General features: G+C 36.6%; 1 protein-coding gene across 2 annotated transcripts; it reads left to right on the forward strand.

Annotated features, from left to right (window-relative positions):
- Positions 5,255 to 11,167, forward strand: LOC109229107 (protein PIN-LIKES 6-like). 2 transcript variants are annotated; one of them, XM_019394429.1, is made up of 11 exons: positions 5,255 to 5,536; positions 5,645 to 5,857; positions 5,951 to 6,030; positions 6,108 to 6,232; positions 6,550 to 6,671; positions 7,362 to 7,550; positions 8,737 to 8,811; positions 9,923 to 10,023; positions 10,268 to 10,320; positions 10,415 to 10,609; positions 10,743 to 11,167. In XM_019394429.1, exons 2-11 carry the CDS (start codon positions 5,699 to 5,701, stop codon positions 10,862 to 10,864), a joined length of 1,221 nt encoding a protein of 406 aa, XP_019249974.1. In that variant the 5' UTR covers positions 5,255 to 5,536; positions 5,645 to 5,698; the 3' UTR covers positions 10,865 to 11,167. The 2 variants fall into 2 exon arrangements, with proteins under 2 accessions (XP_019249974.1, XP_019249973.1); XM_019394428.1 differs by having other exon boundaries at positions 5,255 to 5,468.

Below are 11,758 nucleotides of genomic sequence, written 5' to 3' on the forward strand. Positions count from 1 at the left end.
TCACCCAGATCGGAATCAACTTCGACTCTCGTAAAGCAACCGTGGAAAAGGTCCTCGCTTTTGTGGGCCATTTCCACATCGGGGGTCTCCATGGCCTGGGCTTCCTGAATTTTCCCCTCGAAAAATGAGGGGAGGAGCGGTAAATCGTCAATATTTATTGCCCCAAGTAGGTTACTTGGGATGTTCTCTTCGTTTTGAAGGGCTTAAAAACTGTCCCCTTCAGGTACGTCCACCGGTTGCCCATCACGACAGGAGACATCTTCGACCTCCGATGACTCGGGGACTTTGCTTGAGCCACCCTCCGAAATCCCTTCGGTCTGAGGTTGAACTTCTTCGACCATCACCGGCTCAACAGCCTTTGGGACCTCGGCGATCCTCTTTCGAGCCACCAGCTCGTAGCCAGCGTCTTCTTTCTCCTCTTCTTTATCCCGTAGCTACTGAACTACATTTCAGACAAGGCGGCGGCATTTTGCTTTGACTTTCAAGCCTTGTTCTTTTTAGGCTTTGGAGTATCGGAAGGCGAGAGCCTTTTCCTCTTCTTATCCTTAGCCGGCTTCGGGGCCTCCTCTTCCCCAGGTGGGGACGGCCTCATGACAGCATTATCTTCGAGACCTGTATGGGAGGAAGTCAAGTAAAAATAAAAAGAAACATCTCACAGAAGAGCATTAAACACGAGTAAAGAAGCTTATCGTGATTCTTGGCCTCCCATCGGCCCTTTGCCAAATCGCACCACGAGCGCTCGGCATATGAAGAGGTCGAGGCCAGTTTCCAAACCCAGCCTTCAAGGTTCGGGATTGCACCAGGCACCCAAAAAACTGTTGCGTCATAGGAAAGGACGTCAATAAGAAAAGGCAAAAGAAACAAAACGATAAGTAGAAGATATAGGTGGGTTTATACTTACGCTTCATGTTCCACTCTTCGGGGAACGGCATCTTCTCGGCCGGAATTATGTCGGAAGTCCTCACTCGGACAAACCGGCCCATCCATCCTCGGTCCTTGTCCTCATCTATGCTCGAGAATAGCACCTTGGTGGCCCGACGCTGAAGCCTTATTAATCCGCCTCGATAGAGACGGGGGCTGTACAGTCTAATGAGATGGTCGAGGGTAAAAGGCATCCCTTCGACTTTGCTTACGAAAAATCAAAGCAAAATGACGATGCGCCAGAAAGAAGGATGGGTCTGGCCCAGGGTTATTTGGTATTGGCGGTAAAAATCGAGGATAACAGGGTCAACGGGACCCAGCGTAAAAAGGTAAGTGTAAACACTTAAGAACCCTTTCGCGTGAGTGGTGATGTCCTCTTCGGGGGTTGGAATCACCACCTCCTTGTTTTCCCAATGGCACTCTTTTTTCACTTGATCAAGGTCGCGCTCAGTTATCGAGCATATGTATCTCGACATTGGCTCACATCGGCCAGATACCGACGAGGGTTTCTCAACTTTAAAGTCGGAAGTAAGATCGCATGACCCAAGAACACACTCTTCGATGCGTGGCTCCACCGGCGTTTTATCGCCGGCCGGCCGCGATGAAGAGGCTTTTTCTTTTTGAGGAACAGTATTCGATATTTTCGCCATTTTTATATGAGTTCAGAGAAAGAAGAAGATAAAACGTGTTGTTTGATGAGAAGATTGGCAAACGGGATTTGAAGAATTGAAAAGCTTGAAGGGAGAAGAAGTTCTTTGAATATTAGAAGAGATTTTGGAAGTAAAGTTTGAGAAAATTATAAAGATGATCTATTTTTAATATTTGCAATGACGGTTCAAAGACACTAGTGGCCGACCATCAACTGGCGCTAATTAATGATCTTGGGAACCGCACCGACGCGACGCTTCGGTCGTTTCTGTCGCTTACGTCACAAGAGTGACATCATAACTGGGCGAAGTATAAAATCAAACGCTCAGTTCGTTTCTTCTCATTACACTCCAAGAATCGAGGGGACTATCTGTATACGGTTAAGATCGGGCTTGCCCGATCTTGCTATTTAATCGAGACCAGGGGATCGCGTTGAGGGTCGGCCTCGTAATGAATCGGGCCAGAGTACGAAGACGAGGTGTCAAGTTCAAGAATCGAGGTGCCCGTCGAGATCGAGCCTAGCAGCGATCGAGACTAAGTGTTACCGACTTCGAGTGAGGTGCAATAACGGAAAGGCGAGATATCCGTAACCGGTCGGAGATCACGGCGAAAATCCCGGAACAGATCAAATCAAGGGTGATTATTCGTACCAATCATGGAATTTACTTCCATAATAGGATTGTACCATAATTAGGATTCCTCTAGTATATAAAGGGGAGTCCCCATCATTTGTAAGCACCTTACATCCACATAGATCAAAGCAATATAATATTCTCTCTCTATTACGTTCTCTTGTTCATCAGTTTGTTGTTTTTTAACTGTTCTCGCTCTACTAGCTCGAGGGTATTCCAACTCGAGGGCTTTGTTTAAACACTGGTTCGCTTTACGTTATTGTCAATTTCTATTGCTTATCTTCACATTTCTCAATTAACATTAAGTGAAATCACATATCCTTAAAACCACATTACAAGTTTAATTGTTACTCAATTTTTTGGGTAAACATAAGAACTTGACAAGCTTCGCAGGCTGTGTCAATCAGTATTACTTGTTTGATTAATGCAAGACAACGGGGTAGCTGTCATTTCGCTTTCGAAGATCAATCAGGCACCTACTATATTAAGTAATGAATAAAGACGATAGATTTTATTACTGTGTTGTTATTATTAGTAGTCATGATTGTCACTTGTCAAATGCCTTGCTCAATTATAAATACCATAATTATTGATAAGGCATCAAATTAAATATTCTTCTTAATTATACACCTGATTGTTTGATTGGATTACTCACATGTATGCATGTATATGTTTTGCTTTGTACAGTGATGAGAGAATCTAACCAGAAATATATGGAGTATATTATATTGTGAAGCACATGGTGGAGTTTGTCGTTTGTGAGACACATTTCTGTCTAGAATACTTTATATATGTAACTTATATGAACATATTCTGATCCATGGTCAAAATTTTCAATTCAGCTTAGGAAAAATGAAGAAGTAACGTATCACACAATGAGAATAGTAGCGTTTGATAAATAAGAAAGGGTGAATTAGAAGGGTGTCTTTAGTATGTATCAAAGACTTTTTGGCCATCTCCGCATTATAACATCAGTGGCAATAATGTTGATGCAGAATTAATGGACAGCTCTTAGAAGCCGCGAACGGTCACGACTCAAAAACTTGGGAATCGACACATTTATTAAATTCATTAGGTAGGAGCTGCGTTATAGCCTGTTTGGCCAAGCTTTTTTTTGGGCCAAAAGTGCTTTTTTGGTTAAAAGCACTTTTGGCCAGAATATGAGGTGTTTGGCCAAGCTTTTGGAGGGGAAAAAAAAATGCTTTTGAGGAGAAGCAGAAGCAGAAAAAAGTAGCTTCTCTCCAAAAGCACTTTTCTGAGAAGCACTTTTGAGAAAAATACACTTAGAAGCAGTTTTCAAAAGCTTGGCCAAACACTAATTACTGCTCGAAAGTGCTTTTCTAATTAATTAGCCAAACACAAACTACTTCTCACCAAAAGCACTTTTTTTAAAAGTACTTTTGAGAAAAGCACTTCTCAAAATAAGCTGATTTTAGAAGCTTGGCCAAACGGGCTATTAGTCTATCTAGCCAAAAAAGATTGCGTCGCTTTCAAGTGATTTCAAACAATGTTTATGTACTCCCTTCGTTTCAATTTATGTGAACCTATTTTCTTTTTGGTCCGTTCCAAAAAAGAATGATCCCTTTCTAAATTTGGAAACAATTTAGCTTAAACTTACAATTTTACCCTTAATGAGAAAATTTTGTAAAAATAGCACGGGCTAGCCAGTTTTCGGACTGGTCATTCAAAAATAGCCGGCGTTTGCAAAGTCATTGAAAAATAGCCACTATTTTGCTGCAACAGGGACGGGTCCAGCATAATATACTGGAGATCGGTGCACTGTGTATGAACTTCCAGCATATTATGCTGGAACTCCAACACACGGAAAGTTCCAACATAATATACTAAAGATTGGAGCATATGTGTATGAACTTCCAGCATATTATGCTGGACCAGTATATTATACTGGAACTCCAGCATATTGCTGGAGTTCCAGTATACTTATGTTGGAACTCCATTATAATATGCTGGAGTTCCAGTATACTTATGCTGGAACTCCAGTATAATATACTGGAGTATTTTTCGAATTTTGAACAGTGTTTTCGTTCAGATTTATCTTTACATGAAAAGTGGCTAAATTTCGATTACTTTTGAAACTGTGGCTATTTTTGAATGACCACTTGTAAATCTGGCTATTTTTGAATTTCTCCGGAAACTTTTATAACCACACAAATACCTTGGGCCCTTTTTGACTTGTTTAGGACCACAAATTTCAAAAGTCTTTATTTTTTCTTAAACTCCGCACTCAGTCAAATTCGTTCACATAAATTGAAACGGAGGGAGTATTATTATTGGTGAAGTAGGAAAAAAATGATTCACATCAACATAAATTTGGGGGAAAAGGTAACTCTGACTAGACACAAATTGTTATTCTATATGTAATTAATAAGAATACTTCTCAAAGTAAATTAGTCAAACAAGCTACTATCTTAACGTACTTCTTCTGAAATTTGAAAATATAATCTTCGAAATTTCCAAGGGTTTCAAACCAAAATCAAAATTGTAAGCTAGCGTTTGGCCATAGATCCCAAATTTATTTTGAAAAATCTGATTTGGGTGAAGTTTGGTTTGAAGATGGAAATGTGTTTGGATATACGTTTTCAAAACGTATTTTCCAACTTTATTTTGGAAAAACATGTAAATAATTCCCAAGTTTTGGGATTTTGGTCCAATAGCTGATTTTGGGATTTGAAATTTGGAATTTGGGATTTGGCCAAAATATGGGCAAATTTTATGGCCAAACATGAGTTTTGAAAATAAATCCCAAATTTATTTTGGCAAAACTCATGGCCAAACAGGGTCTAAGTCTTTCACAACAATACTTGATACTTTGTTCATAAATTTTTTTTGTACTTGTTTGTTTATACACCGGAAGGATTTCTTGAAGATGAGTTTCAATAAGTAAAACTTTTTTCCCTCACAAAATTGAACATTTTTTAAAATAAAATACATATTCAAATGGGGTACAGTTTTAACTTTCAAATAGTACCCTTTTCTCAAAAAAAAAAAAAAAAAAAAAAAGAATCCCTTGAAATACTCATATCCAAACCTTTGCAAATTAAAACGTTGTACATCAATCATTTAACTTTTGAATCATTTTCTTGTCATGAATATTCGCTAAGCTGTACAAATATCTCCTTTATTATACCCTTTTGGATGATTGCTTTCCTTCCTCACCTTTTTTTCTTTTGGTGGGTTTATTTTCACGACTTAAAACTCTTATTTGCATGTCAGTAGACTACAATGGCCTGAAAGTTCCCCTTTTTGGTAGGTCTGCTTTTTTATTAAGGATCATGGTTTCTACAACATCCATCAATTGTCAATCTGTAGCAACAGTATTCGCCTTTTCTTTATCATTAAGATTAAGATGCTTGTTAATTGAACAGACCAAGAATCAACCTTTGATTTAGAATGATAAGTAATTGTTTGGTAATTATTTGCAGAAAGGAGCAAAAAGCTCAACTTTGTAAAAGAATCTGAATCTTTAGCAGTAAAAGATGGAGTTTCTTCTGCAAGGAGGAGAGTCTTTAATTGGGACCATTAGGATTGCTGTTTTGCCCATAGCAAAAGTTTTTACCATTTGCTTCATGGGATTTCTCATGGCCTCCAAGTATGTTAATATCTTGCCAGCCAATGGAAGGAAGCTTTTAGATGGGGTTAGTACATTCTTTTTCCTCACTCATACTACAATCTTTAACACCATAATTGTACTTCTGAGTTCATAATTTAATATATGATGTTTTATGCAGTTGGTGTTTTCACTTTTGCTCCCATGTTTGATGTTCTCTCAACTTGGACAAGCCATTACTTTTGAGAAACTGCTTCAGTGGTAAGGATTGAATACAAACTTCTCAATTTCGCAATTCCAAAATAGTTGATTCAACTGATATTCATTCATTTTATCAGGTGGTTTATCCCTGTAAACGTTGTCATTGCCACCATATCTGGTTCTATTATAGGTTTAATTGTTGCCACAATTGTACGCCCGCCATACCCCTATTTCAAGTTTACCATTATACAGATTGGAATTGGTAAGTGTTGTGCTGTTCCCTTGTTACCACTCATAATTATTCTGAATTGGTGGTGGTTATGGAGTTAATATAATTGGAGAAAATATAATTCAAGTGTCCAGAGTGCATTTATAACTTTCTTTTCAGAGTACACCTAACCTCATAATAATAGTTAGAGGTTCCTTCTATGTATGGTAGCTTTAAACATAACTAAATTTGTAATATGGCTGAAAGTTCACATATAAGCTTTGTAAATTGTTTATACTATTTATATGTGTTGGCATCTGGAATTCATTACATGATCAGATGCATTATGAATTTTTACACTTGTAATGCAGGGAATATTGGAAATGTACCTCTAGTCCTGATTGCAGCATTATGTAGAGATAATGAAAATCCTTTTGGTGACTATGAGAAATGCTCTCGAGATGGAAATGCATACATCTCATTTGGCCAGTGGGTATGCAATACTTTAGAATTAATGTTTTGGGGTCTTTGCCATCCATTTTGATTAATGTAGTTCTATATTGGATGTATCTTTTCTTTCTTGATATTTTTGAGTTCTTCAACCACTTATTTTGCATTTCTGTCATTACGAACTTTGGACGCAGTCTCGTGTCTGACTGAAACATACTTTAGTGGATATTTCGGTTTCAAGGACAACGCAAAAACTATCACTATATTCCCGATATCCTATTAGCTATGTTCCATTAGAAGCATCAATTGTGTACGAAGTCTAGATTCTTGTGGAGATATGTACATTATTAATGCATTTAGACACCAAAACATTTGATTCATTTATTTTTTGATAAATTTTGGAACAATGTTCCCTGCTAAAACGTTTAAATTTCTTATTCACGCTATGTCCTGGCTGACAGGAGTGCAGAAATCTCGTGTTCATTTTGGAGTGTATTTGACCAACCAATGGGTCTTCTTGTCCTGCTTTTTATTTTCTGTCAAATCTTCTCCTAGAAAGATAGAACCCCCAGAGTTTTCAATAGAAATTATTAGGCAATATAGTATAGTAGTTTGTGTCAAAACACATAGCTCTAAAAGTAATGACTCCTGAATCTTTCTTCAAACTTTTTTGAAGTACAGAAAACTGTTTTTGCCAAAGTTAACAGTGATTCATTGTCTTATTTGTGCTTAGGTTGGTGCAATTGTCGTGTACACCTATGTATTTCATATGCTCGCACCTCCTCGTGAAGGTACCTTTGATGTTGAAGATGGAAATAGTCACATCAAGACTCCTAACAAAGATAGCCATCCAATGGGTTGTTCCACAGAGAAAGTTCCATTACTCACAACAGCTGGCTCAAGTTCTTCAACGGAAGAAAAGGTGAGACTGTCTTGTGCTATGTTTAGATAAATTGTCCCTTTGCCAATAATGTCATTGTTACAAAAAAAATATTGCCCCTTATGCAACCGGAGAAAAGCTTTAAAATTTTGGTAGTAGGGTTCAAATCATGTCGTAAACTGATTTCTCTTGCGATATTCCTCGGTTATTCTAGTAATATGTCTAGCTTCTTGTAAACAGAAAATGCTGTTTGTTAAAGACCCTGAATGATTATGGCACTCAAGCTTCTCCTAACCATCAAAAGCTCCTTTACTCTCTTCAGAGGACTGAATTCAAATAAGGATTAATCACAACCAATTTCACATTTAGGTGCATCTGGATTTGCAATGTTTCAAGTGAATTGTGTTTAAAAATCTAGAGTAATTACATTTGGGTGAATTAGGACTCCTAATAATACCTAGATATCCAAGAGTGGCGGTTAGTGCAACCAGTTCACATTTAGGTGCATATGCAGTTTTTGCAGTGCTTGAAGTGAATTGACTTTTAAAAAACTCTAGACCATTTAATTTTTTGGTGAATAAGGATTTCAAATCCATAGCTAGATATCTAAGAGTCATGTTTAGCACATATCAAATTCTCGCTTAGCTGTTTCTGGATGAATCAAAATTGATGTGTGACTATTTTAACTGTAATCCACAAATTTCATATCCGTAAATCATGGACTTTCACTGGAATATTAAACTTATGATTTTGAGTTTTTCAAAATTCAACCTTAACTTGCTTGCACGTTGAGGCATGACTGTAGCCTTTCACTTTGGCCAATAAGAAGGCATTGATGGTGTCTCTTCATTGCTTTTAGGGGTTGAATTACAGTTGATAGATGACTGGATGCTGCCGTAGGTTCATATTTTTTTTGTTTTATGCCAACATAGTGATACAACAAAAATAATAAATATGCCTCAGTCGCAAACAATTTGGGGAAAACCAAACTAGCTGAGGATTTTTTGATGGATGATTGGATCAACCCGAAAGGATCCAATCTCTCTTATGATGTCAAGTTGTCAACATAGTGATGAAGGATAATTAATCTTTCTGTTGTTTTCTGGATCCTGGATTCTCATAATGCAATGTGATACTAATATTTTGATATGGATTTCAGTGATCCAATTTTGATTTTATTGTACTGCTACTGACGGTTTCATTGCTCGTCTCTCTTTTTTTTTCGCAGAGTAAAAGTTTCTTTAAATTTCTCTATGAGAAACTGAAACTCAAGCAAATCATTCAACCGCCCATTATAGCTTCTGTAAGTTCAATATGTTGGAATGGACACGCATGATGATTTATCTTCTTTCAACTGACTTCATTTCGGTGCTCCATAATGAATATTTTCACTGACAAAACAATAGCAACACAACAACAAATCCAGTGTAATCCCACAAAGTGGGTCTGGAATATTTTCACTGACAAATTATCTTACAAATTAATTTCAGCGGGAGAATGCTTTTTCTTACTTGTTTAACATATATCGTAAGATATTATGCTAGGGAAGGCTTCACTTTCTGTTTATAGGCAATTTTTTGCCGTTACATTTAGGCTAAGTTGCTCGGACTCTTCATTTTCGCTGCCGCATTCGTGTTGACATGACATGTGTGGGTGTGGGATCCGTACCGGATCTGGCCAACCAAGGGTCCTTTGACCAAAATCGACGAAGAAATTTGAGATGGATACAATGTTTTTTTAAATCAAAACTAAAGCTAGGGTGAAATTGAAGAAAATAGAATACCTTGTGTATAAAAATTTCTATATCAGTCATTTTCCTTTTATCTTCTTCTTGGATTCTCCTCTTGATCAATATTTTCTCTTTTTTGGAATACCTTGTAAGTTTTCCACATAATGTCTCATAATTTAGACATATTTTTATTACTCTAATTTTAGCTATTTGAATTAGTTTTAGCCGAATCTCCACACTTGTATCCGCACCTGGATCCGCATCCCCGAATCTTTAAATTTAGACCAAGAAGGATCCGACTTCTTGATCCGCAACTGTATCAGACACCCGCAACCGAGTCCAAGCAACTTAGCATTTAGAAATAAAAGAGCATCATAACCTTAATCACAAAGTTCTGAACCATGGGTGCTTACTGACCAAATGTGTAGGTATGGTCTTCTTGGGGTACTATCGAAATTTCATTTAACAGCTTCGACTTGCTGCTTGATGTGTAAATTACTGCGAAGATGCTATTAAGCAGATATACCACTTCTAATGTAACTTAAATTTTCAGAAACAAATGTTTTATCTGTATATCTAACTGTTCTTCAGATAGACGGACTTTCAATGTTTGGAACTTTGGGAAATTATGTTGTTTAGTGTTTCATTAATTCAGAGCATATGAATTGTTTTATCATTTCCACAGATCCTAGCTATTATCATAGGCTGTGTGCCAGTCCTAAGGCGACTGATATTTACTTCTGATGCTCCATTTTACTTCTTCACTGACAGCTGTTTGATTCTTGGGTAAGTTGATTTCATTGCAGAATTATTTTACGAAGCTACTAAGGTTTTGCACTACATGCAAAAGTTCCTGCTGTAATGTCAATCTATGATGTTTCTTAAGATTTTCTTTCATCCAAAGATATTCATATGAAATTGATCCTTCAAGCTATTCTCACATAAGAAAATGTCAATAGAACCTTTTTTAGGAGTATGATGATGCTTAGTGAACTAAATAACGTGCTGTCTTTGTATTACTTATTACCAGGGACGCCATGATTCCCTGCATATTGTTGGCTTTAGGAGGCAACCTTGTTAATGGCAAGTCCACTCTTTTTTCTCCTTTTCCGTGATAAAGCTCATTGACGTGTGCTTAATATCTTATGCCATGTGCTTAATATTTAATCATGTACAGGACCAGGAACTGGAAGTGCAAAGCTTGGTCTAAAGACAACTGCTGCCATTATTTTTGGGCGGCTGCTATTGGTTCCTCCAACTGGGCTTAGCATAGTTATGTTAGCTGATAAGCTTGGCTTTCTTCCCCCTGATGATAAAATGTTCAGATTTGTTTTACTTCTTCAGCATACTATGCCCACATCTGTACTTTCTGGTAAGAATACTGTTTACTTATCAATTAAAAACCTGTAGCGAGAAGTAAAATTCCACGCCAGATTGTGTGTTTAGAACTTTTTATGTCTCTTGAGTTAGCTATTTGTATGCTTTATTTCTGGTCTGGTTGGTAGGTGCTGTTGCTAACTTGAGAGGATGTGGGAAAGAGGCAGCTTCTATCTTGTTCTGGGTTCATATCTTTGCTGTGTTCTCTATGGCCGGATGGATCACCCTCTATCTCAACATACTCTTTTGAATCATAAACCAAGGAACGATTTTGATGAACATATTTATATTCCTCTCCTAAGATTCTTCCACCTTCTCCAAAGTTGCTGCTTTTATGCCATCATTGTTAATAGTTACTTGAGAAGATGTATCTAGTATGTAGGAACACCAGCTACAAACTATAAATAACTAGTTGTACAAACAATAATATTAAAATATATGTACGATACAAGCTCTGACTTAATAAATTATTGTATGTAAGAGGATTAGATATTATTTGAATAACGAATATTCGTTACATAAATACAATTATCATACCAAATATTCAACTTGATAATTTTCTTGCTTCATTATATTTGGACAACATGTAGTTTACATTTGAAAGATAGAAACAATGTCGGCTATGATTACAGATACTTCACGTCTAGAAGTTTCTGATTTGTCTTTAAGAAATTGTAACCTTCTTACTTTTATAGCCGCATACATATCAACAACTTGTCATCGAATGAAAGTTGTAACTTGTAAAAGTTGTATAGAAATTCGATTAACATAGGTCTTCCTTAGGATGGATGGTAAATCATAATTAATTTCATGGTATAAAGCTGCAAAACATAAATAAATATGGTTATATGTAATAGAGATATTTAATAATTACTAACATCATTTTTTTTTACTGATATCATTGATGCATGTACAAGCACCCTTTATCTAATTCAAGATTATGAATCATTTTATCTGTAAATTTGACAAAAGAATTTAAATTATATAATTTAATAAATATGACATGATAATCATGTCTCAAATCAAATATTCATTACACACCATGTAGGTCAATACTTTGTCTATTATTAAACTCGCATGGTAACAAAAAATTAGTTAAAATAGATCAAATAATAAGTGGCATAATATAGTTTTTAAACAAGAT

This window comes from Nicotiana attenuata, chromosome 7 (genome assembly GCF_001879085.1).
Source record: "Nicotiana attenuata strain UT chromosome 7, NIATTr2, whole genome shotgun sequence".
NCBI lineage: Eukaryota > Viridiplantae > Streptophyta > Magnoliopsida > Solanales > Solanaceae > Nicotiana > Nicotiana attenuata.

Bases quoted from the DNA above. Each gene is read 5' to 3' on its own strand.
- LOC109229107 (XM_019394429.1), top strand. From the start codon at position 5,699: ATGGAGTTTCTTCTGCAAGGAGGAGAGTCTTTAATTGGGACCATTAGG. The intron at 6,672-7,361 runs GTATGCAATACT...ATTTGTGCTTAG, and splicing joins ACATCTCATTTGGCCAGTGG to GTTGGTGCAATTGTCGTGTA. The intron at 10,321-10,414 runs GCAAGTCCACTC...AATCATGTACAG, and splicing joins AGGAGGCAACCTTGTTAATG to GACCAGGAACTGGAAGTGCA.